The following is a 21,354-nucleotide window of genomic DNA, read 5'->3' as shown; positions in this document are numbered from 1 at the left end:
AACTTTATATTTTACAAGTCGTATTTGGGTCGCGGCTTCTTATCCCAGGGTGATTGTGGGTCCCGACGCAATACCAGTTGAGAAGCACTGACATAGACTGTATACAGTATAATAACAGGCATTTTGAATCCAATTCTAAGACTACTGTAGCTGAAGTGATATGAATACATTGATAATGCATACAATTACTTCCAGTTACAGGTGAAGTGACATTTTGAGTACAATTTCCAATAATACCATCGTGTTAGTCTGTTAATTACTGAGTTACACATGATATGAATGATAGTTATGTATACATTGTAAGAAGCTGGAAGAAATATGCAAGCATAGAACTTCAGCACATAAGACAAAGCTTTCACAATGAAATTAGATAATGTGTAAGAAAACCTCCAAAACAGCAGCTCTTGGAGTGTTCTCATTCTGCAAAGGTCAGTAACAAAACGGATCCAAAGAGAGAACAGTATTTGCTGGTCCATGCACTTATTCAAGTTAATCCCATAATAAAACATGTCAGAAGGCGCTATTAACCAGAGTTTTAGTGTTGCACAGGGCGATGTAATTGATCAAACAACCACCACCAATAACAGGCAGCCGGTCATAATGTTATGCTCGATTGAGAACAGTGTTTTGGAGTTTGTATGACAGGTATCTAACAACTATATACTGAATAATGCCAGACCTTGACAAGACACACAGCTTTAGAAGTCAAAGAGCCTTGAAAATACACATCAGGCAGCAAGGTCACACTAACTCTGAATCGAGCTGACTATTTTCACATTACAGTATGCCAGTGTATGAAGTGTCTATACATTAGCATGCGAGAAAGAGGAAGAAGTGGAATTTTTCATGAATACGTTTAACTATGGTAGCCTGTAATACGTCTACAGAGGGCGGTGATTGTGGTGCTATCTCCACAGCAGGAAACAACGACCAGTCAAGTTACAGGAAAGGGCAGAACAAATGGCTCCATGGGGCTGAAGGACAGCAGTCAGCAAAAGTGGATTGACAGGGAAAATGAGGGAATAGCAGTGTGGATGGGGGGAACAGATGTAAACAGACAGAGTGAAGGGGCAAGCCTGGCAGAGCGGCACACAAAGATAATATTGGGAGATAAAGCTAAGAAAAGGCTGCATAGAGAGACAGGAGTGTGCGCGGGTGGATAGAGGAGCAGGCACCGAGATGGAGCAGGGACAGACAGAAGCGAAACAATTCATTTTCGCTGACAGTCAGCACTGAGATCCATAAGCGAATGGCTAAATATAACTCAGGAGATTCGACGTTCACAGCAGCCAAAAGAGAGGAGAGCGAAAATGTGGAGTGGAGTGTGGCAGCTGCACACTGGGACATGTTGTTTCCGGGTGGATGCGCTTAATTAAAGTGACAGATAATAACTCAGATCATTAGCGCGACATTAGGATGCCGAGTGACTGAATGTGGGATGTGTTACAGCCATAAAACCCAGAGCTGCCATAAAAATCAAAAACCTAATAGTGAGAAGAACGTTAAAGGAATAGTATGCTACAGAATATATACGGCAGTGTATCCCCTGTGTAAAATTGTCCCCATATAATGCACTACAGGCATTGTTGAGCTGCTAAGTGATCTGGAGATTTATTCTATGAAACTGAACTGTATAGTCAATAAACGTTACATACGTTACATATTGGGTTTTACAATTCTAAAGGCAGATAATCCTTTTGTAATTGGCATGATGCTGTCTTTATGTTATGGTGTGGGGAAAATCCAATTTTACTCACAATTAGAGTTGCCATTTATGTATTTATTTTTTGACTATATGGTAATCATTTATAATAGTTTGTATGTCCTGCATTACCTGGTGTCTGGAGCAGGGGTGATGGTTGGGACGATCGATTTGAATGGAGCTTTGTATGGTGCAGATGTTTCAGTTGTGGCTGAAGTTTTGAGGTGGACTGATGAAGATGGCTTCCCTGGTTCGGCGGTGAGTGGAGGTTTAAGTTGGACTGATGATGGTTTGACCGGTTCTGTGATGGTCAATGGCATAAGGTTGTCCGATGTAGATGGATTGTGGACGGCTGGAGTAGAAGGTGATGTTACAACAGTGGGTAATCTGCACTGTCCAGTAGGAGGTTCTGGTGAAGGGGTGGGGGGCGTGGGCGAAGGTGAGGCACTGCCTACAGTTATGGAGGCCAGAGGGGGCAGACAGAGTCGACTGCGGTGCTCGTCCACCTGATTAGCTGGGACATACGTTATCCTGCGGGTACAAAAGGCGTGGAGACAGAATATAAATGCGTGCTTCCCAAAAAAGAACAAACAAAAGAAATGTCTGTTTTCTATATCAGATGGAGGATTATTACATGTGCCAGCAAATGGGAAATAGAAAGAATATTATGGATTAAGACCAATCTGTGTTTTCTTCACAGTTAATATAGGGATTTGCTTAAGCTAATATTGTGGAAAGTCAGTTTATTTTAGTAATTCACTACAAAGTCAAAGGCGTCATGCATAGTATATGTACAGTGGGAAAATTTTAAATGATTATTATATTTAAAACAAAATGCTAAATATAAAAAATATAGTATAACGAGTAAAACTGGCTTTGATTTACTGGAAACCTGGATTTAACTTTTAGAATAAGAAAGAAAAGGCGTATGTCTGAGAGTGGTTTGATTTAGTCCAGCTAGTAATACTTCTTAAACTACTTTGTTTGTGACATACTAGGAGTGGGCCATATCGTATCGCAGATCGTTATCGCAATATAGTTTTTTGATATTGTTGTAACTTTTTATATCGTTGGGGCCACAAAATAATTTATGTTACGCTCAGCTCCATCAGAGCAGCATAAACACTGACTGTAGAACATGGGGACAGGAGCTTAAAAAGTAAAATTAAATGAAGATGTAAACTGCTTCAGTAGATCATGTTTGTGAGGAAATGAGTATGCCGTAAAAATTTTTTAAATAAAATATCACTGAATTAAACTTCCCAATAGGTGTAAGGCTGGGATTTTGAAGTAATTTGTCTATTGCCAGTTATATCGTCAAATATATATATATTTCTTTTTTTATATTGTGACATAGCTTTTCGGACATATCGCCCTACACTATGACATTCAACAATACAATTTGAAAACAATTTATATAGTTTGACATACTGAAATATGCTTCAGTTTGCACATATAGAGTAATAAAATGTTTTCTCTGTATAAAGTTTAAAAAAAAAACATTTTCACTTTGTCAAGAGCCATGAGGGCACCCCCTGTTAAAAGACAAACTGAATACTTGGTGGGTGGTGCATAATTACCATGACACATAGTAAAAACGCTAGTAACAAGCCAGCACTATGGCATGCATTAGCCACTCCAACTACTCCGGCTGCATGTGGATAATGTTGTGGATGTGCTGATTGTTTGAAGGCACATTTGTAATTCCAGTCAGCTCTTACAGCTAATAAAACCAAAATAATGAAAGGCATGTTTTCCATAAGCCTGCGTGTCATTTAACTTGAGTGTCAAGGACATCATTAAAGTCCCCTCCTCCTCCTCCCATCTCCATTCTTCCAAGCGTCGAAGTACAGACATCCTTTTCAAATCCACCTCCACCGCTAAAACATGTGTGTATTCCCTCTATGGTGGTAGTATGAAGATTGTGGATGTCTTGTCTTCTGCACTAACCTATTGTGAGTGAGCCATGTGGACAGGCTGTCTTGTTTCAATACAACCATTTTGATAGTGACAAGCCCTCACCCTTATTCTTGCCAAAGCTGCTCCTTTCTGTTAGTCTGTCTGTCAGAGGGATCCGTGTGTGTTTTGGAGAAAAACTAAATTCTGCTCATCTTTGTGTGTTGCTGTGCATCTTTAAAGCCCTCTTTTATTCACAAGCACACTGTTCAAGGTGAAATGAGTAATGAATTATTCAGAGATATTTCCCATAGCACGAAGAAGCAGTTTTTTGGAGGTTAGGCCATTGCTATGTGTATGCATGTGCGGCAAGACACACTGAGTGGGTGTTTTGCAAGGGGCAACGGGGGTGGCGAAGGTGGGGCACATCTCTCAACATAGCGGCATTGTGAAGTCGGTGCCATAATTGCTGATGTTACAGCCAGTAATAATTTGCCCAATTTTCCCCCCAAGGCAATCTTTTAAATTTCATCATCTAATCAAATTCAACACAACACCAGAGCCTCACTCAACTATGACCGGTGCATCAAAAACAAGGTGATAATAATGGAGATCTGCGAGACAAGGTAATTTCCAGGCAATGAATGCATTTTCATATTGATTTTATGATGTATATCGTATCCCCGGCCTGTAAGGGCCTATGTGGGTACGTAGAGGAAAACCGACAGCTGAAAACAAGATTCCCCAGTTCCCATAAGAGCCCAAACAATTGCTGGTACATATGAGGTATTTGAGAACTCTAACACTGAAAAGTGTATACAGTTGTTGTCAGCATTGGTATGTCAATATATTTTTCCATTCCAAAACTGACAAGCCGACAAAGCTTTTAAATAAATTCAGCTGAATTTGCCCAAAAATACTGTCAGCTTGACTGTTCCTCTGTCTATGTCTTAAAAAAAACTCACTGTATCAACTATGACAGCAAATGACTGTATTTGTAGCTTTCCTTATGGTTTGAAAGACAATTAACAATTAGCTCCAAATTTGACCTAAACATTGTCTAGTAAAATCAATGTATCCTGTGTGAAGGAATCTTTGGGATCTAACCAATGAAAATGTGTTTTTATCGCATTGAATTCAATGGCATGTTGTCTGAACACCAGTAGTACTTATGCATGTATTGCAGTCTTTGTTTTGACATGGTGCAATTAGCATAATACGACTGTGGTCAATGTGTAACAAATGGTAATTAGCAGTTGACATACTCCAAACTTGAAAAAAGAATCAAGTGCTAAGAGACAATACTTATTAGTAACCATTGACCACAAAATGTAAACAAATTAACTATGAAAGTTATTTTTCTTTTTGAACATAGACTTGATATCTGTTTATTTGTACTGTTGTCCTCTATATCTTAATCACCACTCTCTACCACACGTTCCCCACACCACTTTGAAGTAAAAAAGGGCTTTTAGGTGTACCTCAGGAGCCCTATTTTGTATCTATATTCACATGCATGAAAATAAAGAAAACAAAAACAGTTACAGTTAAGTTTCAGTTAATTGGTTGTTGGATCCACCTCGGTTTAAGATATAGGCATTTACCAAATTAATGCTATTCAATGTACATGGGTGAGTTTTCATAAAGTAGGCTACAACTTAAAACTAGCTGCATGCATCTGTACACTGTTGCCCTAAACACGCTCTTTGGACATCAAGCTGGGCGACGTTCTTCTCTGTTAACTGTGTAAGACTGTTGTGTTTTTGCCTCAAAAATGATCTGGGCAAGGCTCATTTGACCGGCTTTATCTCAGAGACAGATACCACGCCCATCTCACAGCCTCAGGGAGAAAACAGCACCAGGTACAACTGACTGAAGAACAAGCGGAATTCTCCCTCTGCCGGCCCTCTGTTGTGTACACACAGTGGGAACAATTATGTTTACACACACTTGGTCCATTCGTCCAAACAGAACTGGTGTAACTGAGCCACATTTGCAGGCCACCTTGCGTGCACATGCCTTTTCAGCTTTGCCTATATATACATTTTCAACTGGAAAAAAAAACCTATCTCTCATTCTTCTGACATTTAGCAATTTTAAAAATTCTAATTGACCCAAAAAAGTAAAAGTTAATTATGCTTTCATGTCAGACTGTGAGAAAAAATGTAGTGTACTGTATGTAAACATCTGGTTCCCAGTGTATGTGTTTAATATTGCTGTTCATTGTCTTTTGCATCTTTGAATTGAGAGAAACAATTTACATGAAAATCCCACTGAGATTTCAGAATCTCTTTGAGAATCCGAGCTCCACTGTGCATGTTTTTTTAGTGGTAGGTGTTAGAGGATAACATTAAATCGCTATTTATCATACTGGGTCAGGCTGTACAGTCGTACTATCTCTGTCATAGCCTTGACTGTGGTGCTCAGGCGCCCACTCTCTGCCACTGAATGCTTGCGTATCAGTATGACGCTCTGAGAGGGTATTTATCCCTCTTCTGTGGAAGCATAGACAGACTTGAATGGTAGGACTAGCGCAATGTCTCGAGTTCATGTCTCCGGGTCCCGCACCGATGGTAAATAAACTTCTCCTGCATAAGACACCCAGACTGCTGCCTGTCATTCATCTATCCTCTCGAACACCATTGTTACTTCTCTAACAATTTGGCGTCAACGAACACGTCTAGAGCTGATCTGGTAAGTGCATTTTTATCCTTTGATAAAAGGGAGGGGGAATGGCCTTACCAGATTCACGCTTGATAGAAAAAAGAACAATGCAATGGGAAACGTACAATTAGTAAAAATGACATAATCTCATGTTATTGGTTAATTCTGGATGTTTGGTTCCGGTCGAGAGTAGGGACTTTAGGTCCACTAGGTGACTGGGGTATTCCGATGCACAAAGCTTGAACTGAAATAGCTGCAATAATCTGTGAAGCTCCATGCATACAGTTTAGAGTAGGTCAGGTTTTAAACTTGTTGACTCTACTGTTTATCCACATAGCCGTCATAGGCAAGAGTGAGGAACACATATTATAGACTATCTTGAGTGTAAAGCTTTGTTTAATGTTAATTTTAGTGTCAAACAAAAGGCCTCACACCGACATAGCCAGGAAGCTAGAATGCTCCAGAAAGCTGTAAACGAGTCTGGGTCCAGGTCACTGGTCTCTATGTCTGGTTTACGGATAGCAAGTGTGGGTCAAAGCAAAAGCCGTGGGCTACTGTGTAAAGCTGTTGTTTCATGTTACTTTTAATTTTGAACTAAGTGCTGAATATTGAGTCGGTAATAATTACATAGGCCGTGTAATTAATTACTAAGGCAGTTGGACTTAGAAATACGCCACAGTCAGAGGACTGTGACCACAGGCTGGTGTGAAAACTTGAATAGAACTATCTGTTTTTAGTGGTCATAAAAGCTTGTGGTTTAATATACATCTGCTGATTTTTCTTCTGACTATAGAATAGTTACAAGAAGTAGAGAGAGTAGTTGTACTGGTGCTAAGGGATTATGGGTAGGAGATGAACCTAGGATATTTTTCTCCTAAGAGAGATAACCCGCTTAGCACCGATTTTTGAGATGTGCACAAAAGAGAGGAACACGTACGCTCCATATACAACCTATGGAGGCTGTTGTGTTTGTTCATTTCTAATCTAACTGTGAAACTCCAGAATCAACTGATGAACATTGAGAGAAATGTAACTGATGGCTATGGCTCTGGATGCAGCGAGTAGATCTTTATTTCCATGTTTTTATATTTCATATTCTGTGCTTCCTTGCTTGGTTTGCTTTGTTTGCTTGGTTTATTTGATGTTTGTTTGAATTTTTTTCTTAGGGCTATAATGGACACACAGAGAACATAAAGTGTACTGAGTTATTTTGCGATAACAACATGCTTATTTGAGTAAAACTGTACATTCTTTGGTAATAAGATTACACTGACACCAACAAAGTAAAATAGAGGCAACACCATCCTCACAGTTACTCAGTACTCACAGCATTCGAGTACACTTGAGCGAGTAAAATCCAGTGGTGGAGGAATTGCTCGACACTCTTACTTAAGAGTGCAGATACAGATTCTTTTACTTGAGAAGAAGTGAAGGTATCTGACATGATTTTGACTTAAGTAGAAGTGTTGAGTTATGCATTGTGGAATGTGCTTTATAAGCGGAAGGTGAAGGTATTTAAGAGATTATTGTGCAGGATTTTAAAATCATTTGAATCCGGTTTAAACAAGGTCTAAAACAAGGTTTAAAGGAGTAAACCATTGGACTAGGTTTGAACCGGGTTTAAAACAAGGTTTAAAAGACTAAACCACTAAACCAAGTCTAAATTGGGTCTAACCAGTTCATCGTAATGAGGTCACTTTGAAAATAAAATGCTTTACTTTTAACCCAATTGAAAAATATAGTGAAGTAAAGTAGAGGTTCATTCATCATAAATTTACTAAAGAAAAGTAAGATGCCCATACTTTTACCTTTTGCTTGTACTTGTGCTTTTACTTTGTTGCTTTCCACCACTGCACTTGAGCGAGTAAAAACTAAATTATTTCAAAGTAATGTTACTCTCACATAAGTAATTTGCCAGAGATTTCACCTATATCTGGACTTATAAGTGAAGGTCTTGCTGCATAACACCGACCGTGTTCACAAGCAACAAACTACGAGAGTAGAGAGTTTTCACGGACACAGGGTCAAAGAAGAACAAGGGTCTGAATGAACAAAGTAAGGGATCTGTCAGTTTTATACAAAGGACAGATTGTGTTGTTAGGGGTGACCTGATGCTGTTCGGTTTCTTTGACATCCAGCAAGATGCAATGACATAATGTTAGACCAAATTATGAACATTTTCACTTATTTCAAAGTAAAAATAATTCAGGGAGAGTGATGCTTACATTTTGTGTCTCTGCCTTGTCTCTTCTGTCCACATCTACTGTTTTCTCCTATCTATTATTGTTTTGTCTCTGTCTGTGAAGGTCCATGAGCAGAGCGTTCCTGATAAACTCTTGCCTCGGAAGATTGTTGAGTCAGTTTAACAAAACAAAATGCCAACATTGTTTGCTATAACTATTTCATAGAATAGGGGGGTATGCCTTTGAATAATGATAATGCATTGGTAAAGCAATGATACAAGTTAAGAGTCCCCGTAGGGTAAACAATGTCCGCATTTTGAATCACAATCAATTGATGTTCACATGACGGTGATGATGAATTGAAAAAATGTGTTATTTTTGTGAATTGATGCTGCTTTACAATCTGTTACAGGCCACAGGAACTGTGAAGGAGGACTGATTTCCGGTGTCACAATGTCACAATGTCTCTGTTTTAGCTGAAACTTGTGAGTATAACAACTGGGTTTTAAAATACACAAGGAAAAATTCTATGAGGGAAAGATGTATAACTACAAGTAGTTATGTTAATAAAAGGTATGATTTGGGTGTGATGAGCAATAAAAACAAATGATATTGATCACAGTCAAACAAATTTTAAAGTAAAATGCGCACAATCGAGAAGTTGAAATGGCTTGCATTTTTAGTTTATTAGCCCAATAATAGAATAGATGGATAAATGTTGTTCTGCTGTGATTTGCTTGAGAAGCCTGAGTTTGTAGGCCTGGTTCTAAAGGTACCAGGACCTGAAAAATATTATATTTTGTTATTTTGTCTTCACTGTTTAGACTTGTGGTAAAGTGAAATTTAACTCTGTCTTTCTAGGCTCTGAATGTCTATATAGGCTCTCAGTTGTACAGGAGTTGCACATCGTTAATCTTTATAAAAGATTTGAATATTGAGAGATGCCCAGATTACGGCAGGTTGGCTTTTCCTGGTTCCTTTAAAGATAGTTTAAGTATTTGCTTTGTTACATTTTGTGCCCAAGATTAGATTGGAGTCGTCAAAACACTTCCTTTGCTCTTCTGAGCAAGGCCTCGAGAACAAGGTTCAAGACAAGGTCAGCTGGAGTCCAAACTGTGTTTAGGAGAAACATATTTGCGACAAAGGTAACCAGAGGTTTAGAATGCAAACTAAGTGTCTTAATAAATTCCAACATTAGTCGGAACAGTTGTTCCCAAAGTAGGGGTTAGGATCCCCCAGGAGATAGCGAGCACTGAGATAATATGAATTTTAAATAATTCGTAATTGCAAACAGCACTGATTTGAAAATAGAGGTCAAATAAAAGAAAATTATGCAAATAATATAAAAGAGTTTAAGTGTTGTTTTGCTTGACATTGTCTAAATTACTAAACACTTTATATCTCGAATAGTTCGCAAAGGGTTTTTGGGGGTCCTGACCAGAAATGTGTAAATTAAACTTTAGAGACCAATTTAATTTAAGTCTGGAATAGACAATTGAATTTAATATAGTAAAATATAGTTAAAGATTTAAAGAAAACTTGTAGTACCGTATCTCAATTCTTGATGTTTTAATCTTAGTGATGTGGTTTTAAGAACCTAAAGGCAACTAAAATTAAACACATTAAAGACAAAAGGAGAAATGAATAACACTATGCTTACTTTCAAGCATGCTGCATTGACTCTTTTGAGGATGGGCCTTTTTTGATAAAGTACAGAATTTTTGCTTTTATTTTTGTGATGCTTTGCGTAATAGGACATGGTGAATTTTGTAGGTTTTAGATTTTAGATTTTACTTTGCCATTTTTGGTGGTGATGGGAAAAGGCAAGGGCCTGTTGCGCGTTGCGTGGGCATTGGTCCAAGTGCATTGCTCAAAGACCCTGAAATGAAAGTTCACCGAATCGATAGTCTGCCGAAGAGAAAGTCCGCCAAACTGATCGTCCACCGAACTGAGAGTCTGCTCTGCCTCGCTGAGAAACTGCCCTCGAAAACATGCCAACAAAAGCCCCGCTGCTGCTGCCCCTCGAAAGCCTTGAACAGTCGTCTGCAGGAGGACTAGTGCTCACAATTTGCCCAGGTCTGATGCCTTGCTCTCTGTACCACTTGGACCTACATTTTTTAAGTTTTTTTTGCTATATACTTATTTTATATTTACTTTTTTTTTAGCAATTTTTGGTGTTTTTGCCGATGGGTCAGCGGCCCATGGGATCCTCTTTTGCTGCGATTTATAATTATTATTTTACTATAGAATGCTCAAATTGGTCAATGAGTCTGCATCTTAAACAGCAAAAATAATCAAGTTAAAATAAATAAATAAATACATTTTATTGGATATTTTAAGAGATAACAATTTTTTACAAAAATAAAATAATAAAACGACAGACAGAGAGATTTGAATGTTCAGTCAGTAATAGTATGCAATAAACAACATTTTAGCCTCTCAAAAATAGAGTAATTCCCAAATTACTGTGTAGCGCAGTTGCATTGATCTGTAACAGCCGATAACATAACTTTGAAAGATAAATATCCACAAGTTACCACTCGTGTGAAATAGTTTTGTTGATAGGACTGTAGGGATTAATTTTTTGTTAGTACCCAAGGAGGGTTAAGGCTTAACAATTTGTTGTTTGTGTTTATGTTCTTTCTGAACTTTCTGAAATTGATAAAAGATGTCGTGAATTTAATTTAAGTAAATTGAGTGAGTTTTGCACAGAAATTGACTGTGCAGTTGATTCTGGATTTTGTTGTTGGTTTCGGTTTTAGGTAAAATGAGAAGTCCTAAATTTTGATAAGTGGAGATACTGGTATGTTAATTTGAAGCGTTTATGATAAAGGTGATCATTTACATTGGAAAACTTTAGGATGCTTAGGTTGAGATATTGTGTTGTTTGCCAAGAATTGTCAGTGGAGGCTGAATCCAGATTTGAACGCATCGTGTGTTCTTAGATTTTAGATCTGAGGCTGTGATGTCGAGCTGTATGCAGCCTAATGAAGAGGTTTGCATACAGTGTAAGTAAAGCGGTGTCTTCAAATTTGAAATTTGTGCTGGCAAACATGTTAGAGTTTTCAGTGTAATCCAGTATCTCAAGAGTCACTCAAAAGGTCACACTTATGGCCTCAAAAGTATATTGCCCAGCTTTCAACACTAATCACGACTCTGGGTGCACACGGAGCTCGTTATAATTGTTGAAAAAAAGGAGGGGCCAAGAAGCAGAGGAGATTTGCTCTCTGTAGAAATAATTGTGACTCTTTCTGATCTAAATAAACAAATAATGAGAAAACAAAAGATACAGCAAGTAGTTTAATTTCAAGTTCAAAACCTGATAATTAAACACAGGGAAAGTATCAGAAATAACGCAACATAATAAAGAATAAAGAAAAGTTGTGTAAGTGAAACCCAGTTGTTCTGAAAATAGGAAATGTGTAATGCCATTATTGCTTCATACTAACATACTAATGCCATGATTTAATTTTATATTTACTATAAAATGATATTAAAGAGTGTGATTGTTTTGATTGTGAGTGTGTAACATGTTTTAATCCATATTATTTCCAGGTTGATGACGTTAATTTCCCACAGAGACAGGGAATTTACAGGAGGAATTCTGATGCAGGAGGGTCTGATTCAGGACGGGAGCTGATGAGCCGAGAACAATAATACCAATGGCATGATAAAATATGGCCTTATGCAGGCCGGAGTGTGCTTCTTTATTGTTGCAGGAGGCAACGTGGAAGAAGAAAATGTCGGTTTGTTCTGGATGTCTGGAGGTCGTGCCTGAGCATAAGTATCGTTTGTGTATCTATTTTGTGTTTCCAAGCAAGAGAAAGAAACACTTATTATCTCATCAAATATTTTAACTTGCGAATGATAGTAATGATTGATATTCATGTCATGATGGCTGAAGCTGACTCTGGTGAAAAGTCATACTTAATCGGTAAGTTTGTAGAAATTATACTGATGTGTTGATGTTTGCAAGGTATAACATTCTTTCCACAGGCGACCTGAGAGACAGGTTGGATCTGGCAGGAAGGCAAACACACATCCATTGGAGTTTGAATAAAGTTTAAATGGAAAGATTCATCTTACACACTCCCATTGTTTTTACATTTACTTCATATTTCATTATTATTTTCATTTATATATTCATAAGTGCTTTCATTTTATATTTACATTTTTTACATTAATTATTATATTTTTATTATTCATTTTTCATTATTATTTTCATTTATATATTCATAAGTGCTTTTATTCTATATTTACATTTTTACTTAGCTATATATACTTTATTATTTTACATTTTATTACTCTTTTATAGTTAATAAGCTTTCATGTATTTTTAATTTTACAGCATGTATTTTAGATTTATTGTTCATTTATTTAGTGTTCATTTATTTAGTGTTTGTTTATTCTTTTCTGGCCATATCACTGAAGTCCGTCACTAGTGGCCAACACCGAGGGAGCGTTAAAGCCAGGATTTGTTCCCTCTTAAACCAATGATGGTTGGCAGTTTGTTTCAATTAAAGCGACAAAGGCATATAGATTGATTAGGACTTAGTGTGAGGCTAGATATATATATTTTTTCAAATATTTTATTTCTATATTTACCTATTTTTTATTATTATTATTATTATTATTATTATTATTATTATTATTATTATTATTATTATTATTATTATTATTTTAGCATTTTCTATTTTTCTATTTTATTCTTTCTATATATTATTACTCATTTTGGTCCAGTCAGTTTTCAGCTTATATTTTGATTTTGCATTTATATTTTTTTAATCTTTGGTGCTTATTCTTTATGGCTTAGTTATTCAACTTACCAATTTCATTTTATTTGAATTCATAACTTTGCAGGTACAGATTCACAAGATAAAAGGGCAGGTATTCAATACTTGGTTATCTTGTGGTGAGGTTCTTTCATGTTATGTTTTGTGTGTGTTGCTCATTGCAGGTATGTTTAGGTCAAAAAGGAAGGGTTTTAAGCTCTATTTCAGAGGCCATTACGCCTGAAATATAAAAGGATTTAATATATTTTGTCCTGAATGATGGTTTCTTGCTTAGCAGTTTTCAGTAACATTATTTTTAATCTTGATTAAAACATTGGAAGCAAGGGATAACAAATAATAAGACTTACGATCTCGTTAGATTTGAATTTTAAGGAAAATTCATTGTGCACGAGTGAATGAGCTTGCACCCTTCTCAATGGACGCTGCCAATTCTCCACGCCCTTCTATTTCAACCTGAAGACTTGGAAGACAATAGGGAACTCTTGGTGTGTGTGGGCAGAATAATCCCAAAGACACACCAAGAGGTGTTACGGCACGATAGTCTACTCGTGATCCGTATAGATCTGAAGCACCTGGAGGTGTTTTGACGGGCCTCACAAGTGTTGTGTTGAAATTAACCATCCGGTATGAAGATTGTTTCATGATTAATAGTTTGCTATGAGCATTCCCTTAATATGTGAATATGATTTTCACGAGAATTGATTGATTCATATCTTTGAATATTGTGTTGTGTTTGTATTTTATTGTATGTACATTTTCTGACTTGGACCAATAATATATCATTTGCAGGAGAAACTGATTGGCGGCCATGATCTTTTACTTATCCCTGATAATTGGCAATCAGGTCGGGGATTTGAGGTTTGGTCATGGTACCCCCTTTTACACGCCTTTAGTACTTGATGCATGTGTTTTTATTGGTAGCAGTATTTGCCCCGATTGGGTGATTAGTGAATCTAATGATGCACATGTCTCAGTACTTTGGGGTCACTGGGAGGGGGGTCATTTAATTCCATCACAATGACCCGTATAACTATGTACTGTGGTACTTTACATGAAGTGTTGAATGTTGTTTTGAAATGTCAATTCTGTGTATGCTTCCACTTAGGGCATAGATAAACCATTTGAATTTTGATTTTATTCTAAAATCTTGGTTTTGGATTAAATTGAAACTTAGGTAGTTGATTCAGGTTTATTTTTTGCTGGCGTTTAATTTTGATTTTTTTCACTTAGTCAAAACCACTAGAAAACTGTAGTTTTGAAAGGGAGGAGTGTTAGAGGATAACATTAAATCGCTATTTATCATACTGGGTCAGGCTGTACAGTCGTACTATCTCTGTCATAGCCTTGACTGTGGTGCTCAGGCGCCCACTCTCTGCCACTGAATGCTTGCGTATCAGTATGACGCTCTGAGAGGGTATTTATCCCTCTTCTGTGGAAGCATAGACAGACTTGAATGGTAGGACTAGCGCAATGTCTCGAGTTCATGTCTCCGGGTCCCGCACCGATGGTAAATAAACTTCTCCTGCATAAGACATCCAGACTGCTGCCTGTCATTCATCTATCCTCTCGAACACCATTGTTATTTCTCTAACAGTAGGAAGAATCTATGCAAACACAATGAGCGTAATAAAAGATAAGTGAGCTCAACTGTGATTTTGTGAAAACGGAAAGTCAAAGGACAACAACGCATAAAATTATTCTAAATAACAGTGAGTGGACGATAAACAAAACATGATTACAATCAAAGTCTGCAGAAAACAGTGCGTACCTAATAAAGTAACCATGTGTGTATACTGTGGCTTGCTCTTGAACATGTGCTTGTTTTCCAAAACCTATTACCTTCGGTGGTTCTTAGCGATTGAGAGGTGACTGTATCCTCACCTGATCTCTGGGCCTAAGACAGAGTGTCTGCGCAGCATGGCCCTCGCCTGGGTGTTGGTCAGATTTGCGGTAGGCTCTTCATTGATGGCCAAGATGGCGTCTCCCACCCCCAGCCTTCCATCGCGGCTAACAGAACCCCCCTGGACCAGACTGCGCACCAGCATGCCTGAGCCGTCCTTGATAGCGCTCACCGACATGCCTGCCAATATGCACACACACACAAACAAACACACACACAAACACAGGTAGGTGAGTGGAGGGCTGGCTAAGAACGCTTTGAAAACATGCCAAACGGACAGACAGTGACCCAAACAAACACCTGACAGAGGAATAATCAGCATAATCAAGACAGGCACTGGGCAGATTAGCACACAATCACACATAGGCTCACTTGACATTTACCCAACATCCTACTTTATGGAGGCGGCTAACCAAAGCCACACAAGCACAAGTGCCAAAGGAGGCAGAGGGCAAAGGCGATGAGAGGGCTAGCACATGCCAGTCACACAAACACCACACTATGGCATTATCAGACTGGACACTAGGAGGATTACACAGGCTATTCATTAATGCAAACAGGCAGAGGCAGGTAAGTAAGGGGATATTTCGCACACACTTGTCTGCAAAGTCCATGCACACTGGCACTTGTTCAAACTGCTGTAATCTAAAGTAGGACATGGCACATCCACAACACTATGGTTGTACAGAATTTGAAACTAGTCAAAGAAATGACCGTACTAAATTTGTTTTGTAAAATAGACGTTTTTATTATCATTACATTCAAATCACAATACAATCATAGTGCCTGGAGAACAATGGGCAGATGTCCTGATGATGACCAACACTGACAAGACAAACATGAATGACAGAGAAAACATGAAGAAGAAAGCTTTGTGCTTTGAATCAAGATATGTAGATATAGATAGAATGTGATAGCAACCAAACTAAAAAAGTATGTAGCATTTGTCAACATTCATAGTACTGTGGTAGAAATAAATGCTCACGTCAAAAGTAGGACTTCAAATATGCACTAATTTACCACAATTTTCTGTACACAAATGCTGTATTTTAAGACAAAAATAAACACAAGAAACATGCAGAGATCACCAACACCACAGAGGACAAATATGTTTCCAAAACACAAACCACTTATACACAAACTGCTGGTTTTGACCTTGAATTCTTTGTTTATAATAATTTACATAATTTCAAACTTTGAGCTAGCCACAAGTTGTGCCCTGTTTATTAGATCATGTGTCCAGAATACAAATGAGATGTTTCGTTAAGTCTTGCATAGTGCCCTTTGAAAATGCATGAGTGTCTTATTCTCTGTTTTTTACCTTCGCTGGGTCTTTTAAAGACAAAACAATGCTCTTGTTCTAAGCTAAACAACAATAATATGTTTGCAATTTTAACCGATCTCTGATATTGCTTCATCAATCACAGGCACACCCACAAACACAAACATCCTTTAGCCCGCCTCTTCAGTCTCCATCACCAGATATCAGTGACATTATGGCTGTTGCACCTGCGTACACACACCAGGAAATCATGGTCATGAAAAACACAAAGAACATACCAAGGCTTGAGTTGCCCCGGACAACAGTGATGGTCCTCTCAAAGTTGGTTCGGGGAGGCAAGGGCGGGACTAAACTTTGATCCTGCTCCATGTTGATGAAACGCTGACGCAACTGGTTTTCCTATGAAACATGACAAAAGGTAGATATGAGGAAGACCACCAACATTCACAGATATTAAGCAACTACAGACCTACTGGAAGAGACCCCAAGAAGATTAGCTTTTGGGCTGGGTCAGGAACTAATGGGGATCTCAATAAACTAAACTAAATTAAACCAAACTACAGAACGCTATAATAAGTATGCTTGTTTGGCTTATAATTTGACTATATAATTATTAAGTACATAAGAGTGCAGTAATGCAGTAATGCAGGCTATAAGGAAGCTGCCTCCCTTCCCTGCCCTCCCTGTGCTTCCACCCCTCACTCCCCACGCCCCGCTCCACACCAAGGACTTGAGAGAATGACCATTTCGATTCATAATGAATCAATGAATTGACAATAAAATCTTTGAATCTTGAACCTTGAAACTTGTACTTGCTACATTATTTATGTTAATAGAAACTTAGTCCAGTTTGAAAGCTAATAAAAAATAAATACTTTTAGGGTCACACTAATGGATACAATAAATTGTCAGTCATCCAGGTGGCTAATTCAATCTGATAAAAACAACACCAAACTTACATTTAGAAAGACGTTAAAGAATTTTTACAATAACATGTCCTTTTTGGTAAGCAGCAGAATACTAATTTTGATATAAACATAAAGTAAGAGTCGCAAGTCCATGGGGTGAATGCCTCTAAAGAAATCCTGAGGAATAAAATGTGCGGTAAAAGAGAGATTCTTTGGTCCCTCCGGGCATGTTACAAAGCAATGGAGCAACAAAACGATCTTCTTTGAACACTGACTGAAAGCAAAACTGAAGTTTGTAGATCTTTGATATGCTGCACACAGTGAAAAATGTGTGGGTCCAAATATTTTTGCCCTTGTACTAAAGGTTGCTCAGTGAAAATAGCTGATAATTGCAAAAATAGTCTGAAATGGAACCGTTACTTTAAGTTGAGCCAATACATAAAGGAACAAGTCCCTGACACAGAGCACTTTCTCTACAGCAAAGCCAGTGTTACTGATACGGCAGAGTCTCAGCTCCTTGTTACTGACTGAGTGAACTGAAAGAACAGCCACTGTCATGAGAATCTCTTAAGGGAAGCCAAAATGGCTACATCCAGAACCTCAGTTTTGTGTGATGGAGACACAGCTAGCTACACATTACCAATGCACAAACTGCATATACTGTAATGAGTAAATGATATTATGTCAAAGGCTTAGTTGCAGTTTGCCCTCTCTGGCCCAAGCAACAAAAAGGAACAAGACATTTGAAGCAAAGAGAGGTGCACCATACAATGCCGGGCAAGTCAAGTCAAGTATTAATGAACCAAAATGCTGCTCGTGATGAAGTGTTAAGAAAGTGCATTTAATATAATATTCTTCCAGTGATCTCTTAAAATAGTAATAAATTCAAACAAAAAATATTTACAGTTGGAAACTTTAACTTTACACCTTTTTGGCCATTACAGTTCCATGAAAACACTTAAGGTGCACAACATTTTTCATCTCATTCACAGCAAGTCTTGAGAGTTTTCTTGAGTTCAACAACAAGACACCGGGGACATACCTTTTGTTATAACATACACAGTGCATACATGTAAGTGCCTGTAAAAGAGCAGTTTGTTAGTGAAGCGCAACATACCGCTGCAGAGTGACACGTCCGTGTGCCTCTGATATCCACTGAGGTGACAGTGTTAGCCTCCGCTAGCAGCCTGATCTGAGTGTGACTGTCACTTTCATCGCAGGAGGGCCGTGCACTCCGCTCCGCGATGGGTGTCAGGCCACCACACAACTCCAGCTGGAATGGAAACACACGGGCAAAGACACTTAAAAGCTTAGAAAAGGTGAGCAGATCCACATAAAGGCTAACCTGCTAAAGACTGTGACTGTAAACTAGACACCCTCTGTTCTGCCCGCTCCATCTGTAGTGTTCTCCCAGCATTGTGCTCATCCATCGACTGCATTAAATATTCACATGTAAGAAGAGTCTCCGGGCCATGTTACTAAGCCACAGTCCACAACAAAAGGAACACTTTTAAAAGCATGTAGTTCAACTTTCTTCTTCAAAATCTTACCGAAGTTTGTATTTTCCTCCCAAATAAATCAACAGCTTATTTGTTTAAACAAAAATCTGTTATACAGGGCATACCTTTGAAAAACATTAAAGATATTTGGTGACCTATGATTGGGGGATTTACACTGCTGCATCTTACTTTTTTGGCTAAAAAGTAGTCATGGTTCCAATTGATACATAAAACCTTACAAACATACTCTTAGTTATCTAGATTTACAAAATTAATCTTGACACATAACTGACCATCCTATAACCTTAGATGTAGCTCCACCTATAACAATAACATTAACTTTTGTAAATCTCTGTGCATAAATTACAGCCACTCACCGGCAGTGGCTTGCCGACTCCTATGCGCACAGGGCCATAGCCGGTGGATTTAAGGACATGAACAGCATAATCCAGACTGGAACCTTCCAGGTCGGTCTCATTCACAAACATGAGTCTGTCACCAGGAAGCAGGCGGCCATCTTTATCTGCTACACCTCCAGGCACCAGGGAACGGATCACCAGCACTGTCTTTGTGGCATCCTCTGGGTCCTACGTTTTACATTTAGAGAGGAGTAAATGAGAAAGAAACCTTCCATGAACAACAAAAATATATGAACAAAATTTCACTTTAAGGACAAAGCCTGTTAAGAACATTTAATGTGGGTTATTGAATGTTGCACCATTGATATTTATATATATGTATTGAAATACATTATGCATAAAGGATGCATTTATTTGGTAACCGTTAAACATATTGAAATTGCTTGAAAAACAGACAATAATGTGAGTGAATTAAAAGCAAGGACATCTTAAATTTCTTTTTCTAATATTACGCGCAGTAATTGCAGGTCATTTGGCAGATGAAAGTTTCTAAAATTAGAAGAAATTATTTCACCTGAGTGGACAACTCTTCCCTTAAAGCTATCTGAGTATAAATAATTAAATACAGATTAAAATGATCTTTTTGATTTATCAGTTTTCTTGAGTTTCACCCAGTCCGACCTGACAGTGATATTCTTGGACTGCGGCAGCTATTTCTATTTGTGGAGTGGCTCAGGGCACTGTGTCTGACCTGATAGTCCAGGATACTGAAGCCTAGGCCCGACTCGGCTTTCTCCAGTTCCACCACCACCGCCTCCCGCTCCCACATGGCCAGGGGGGGCGACATGGGGGGCACACCACGCTTGGTGATGTCCTCTGCGGTAGGACAGGGGATCACACAGCCATGATCCAACTGGAAGTGGCAAGTAGGAATGAAAAGATGAAGATGTGTAGCATATAAAAGCCAGTTATAACATTGTAAAGGCACTGGTCTTTAGGCACTGGTCTTTACACTGGTCTTTACAGTTATGTCATTTGATTTACGGTGTTTATTTAAGTTTTCCTTAAATGGTCATTTATAAATATTAAGGCTACAATACTGGCTAATATTCAGTCTTTAGAGTAAAAGCCATTGCTGTGAGGTAGCCTTTATTGACCTTGTCATTGAATTCAGCCAGCAGCTCTTTGAGGGTGAGATGGACGTCTTCTTCATCTTCCTCGTCGCTCTCTGCAGCAGTGGGAAGTACCACTCGAGAGCACACCAGGCACACACGCACGGGCTGCTGCTTCAGAATACTGACCACCTCCTTATGAGTCTCCCCTATCAGAGGGATACCATTCACCTGGGCAAACAAAATACAACATTACCCTTATAGTTAAAGCCATGTCTGTTCACAGATTCCATAAGTGACATTATCCCCACACAGTTTGGTGTGGTCTATCTCATCTATTCTATCTATTGTGTATGTATATGTCTATCTATAGTTGTGCTCAAAAGTTTACATACCCTGGCCGAAAGTTTGATATTTTGATTTTACACCATTTTTTTCCCCTACACATAGTTAGTGGTTGTGCAAAGCCATCTATGGGCAAAACAATGGAATTTACTCTTTTTGAATCATAATGTAAAAAGAAAGTACCAAAATGACCCTGATCAAAAGTTTACATACCCAAGTTCTTAACACTGTGTATTTAACATCAGTCAGTTTGGATTCTTTTGTGGTAGTTGTGGATGAGGTTCTTTATTTCCTCTAATGGTAAAGCTGCCCATTCTTCTTGACAAAAACCTTCAGTTCCAGTAAATTCCTGGGCTGTCGAGCATAAACTGCACGTTTGAGATCTCCCCAGAGTGGCTCAATGATATTGAGGTCAGGAGACTGAGATTGCCACTCCAGAACCTTTTATTCTGCTGTAGCCGATGACAGGTCGACTTGGCCTTGTGCTTTGGATCGTTGGATGTTGGAACGTCCAAGTGTGTCCCATGCGCAGCTTCCAGGCTGATGAGAGACACTTTTCCTCCAGTATTCTTTAATAAAGTGCTGCAATTAGTTTTAACCAAGTTTCCTGAAGCTCACACATCCCCAAAGCATCAGTGATCCAGCTCCGTGTTGCACTGTAGGACTGGTGTACTGTTAATCACAGGCTTTGTTGACTCCTCCAAATGTAAT

At 38.4% G+C, this 21,354-nt stretch overlaps 1 protein-coding gene across 1 annotated transcript in view; it reads right to left on the bottom strand.

Annotated features, from left to right (window-relative positions):
* Positions 1-21,354, bottom strand: part of LOC306960234 (multiple PDZ domain protein) — a 39,956-nt gene that overhangs the window by 10,094 nt on the left and 8,508 nt on the right. The window contains exons 15-21 of the mRNA XM_079552602.1: positions 20,344-20,529; positions 19,938-20,099; positions 19,205-19,414; positions 18,446-18,601; positions 16,699-16,819; positions 15,120-15,318; positions 1,835-2,233 (exon numbers count right to left, since the gene is read on the bottom strand). Coding sequence (XP_079408728.1) covers positions 1,835-2,233; positions 15,120-15,318; positions 16,699-16,819; positions 18,446-18,601; positions 19,205-19,414; positions 19,938-20,099; positions 20,344-20,529 — 1,433 coding nt within the window. The remainder of the gene's footprint in view (positions 1-1,834; positions 2,234-15,119; positions 15,319-16,698; positions 16,820-18,445; positions 18,602-19,204; positions 19,415-19,937; positions 20,100-20,343; positions 20,530-21,354) is intronic.

The sequence above is a fragment of the Gobius niger genome (assembly GCF_951799975.1).
Source record: "Gobius niger genome assembly, chromosome: 3".
In the NCBI taxonomy this organism is placed as follows: Eukaryota; Metazoa; Chordata; class Actinopteri; order Gobiiformes; family Gobiidae; genus Gobius; species Gobius niger.
The sequence above is the reverse complement of the archived record's forward strand: the minus strand, read 5'-3'. Positions and strand labels throughout refer to the sequence as shown.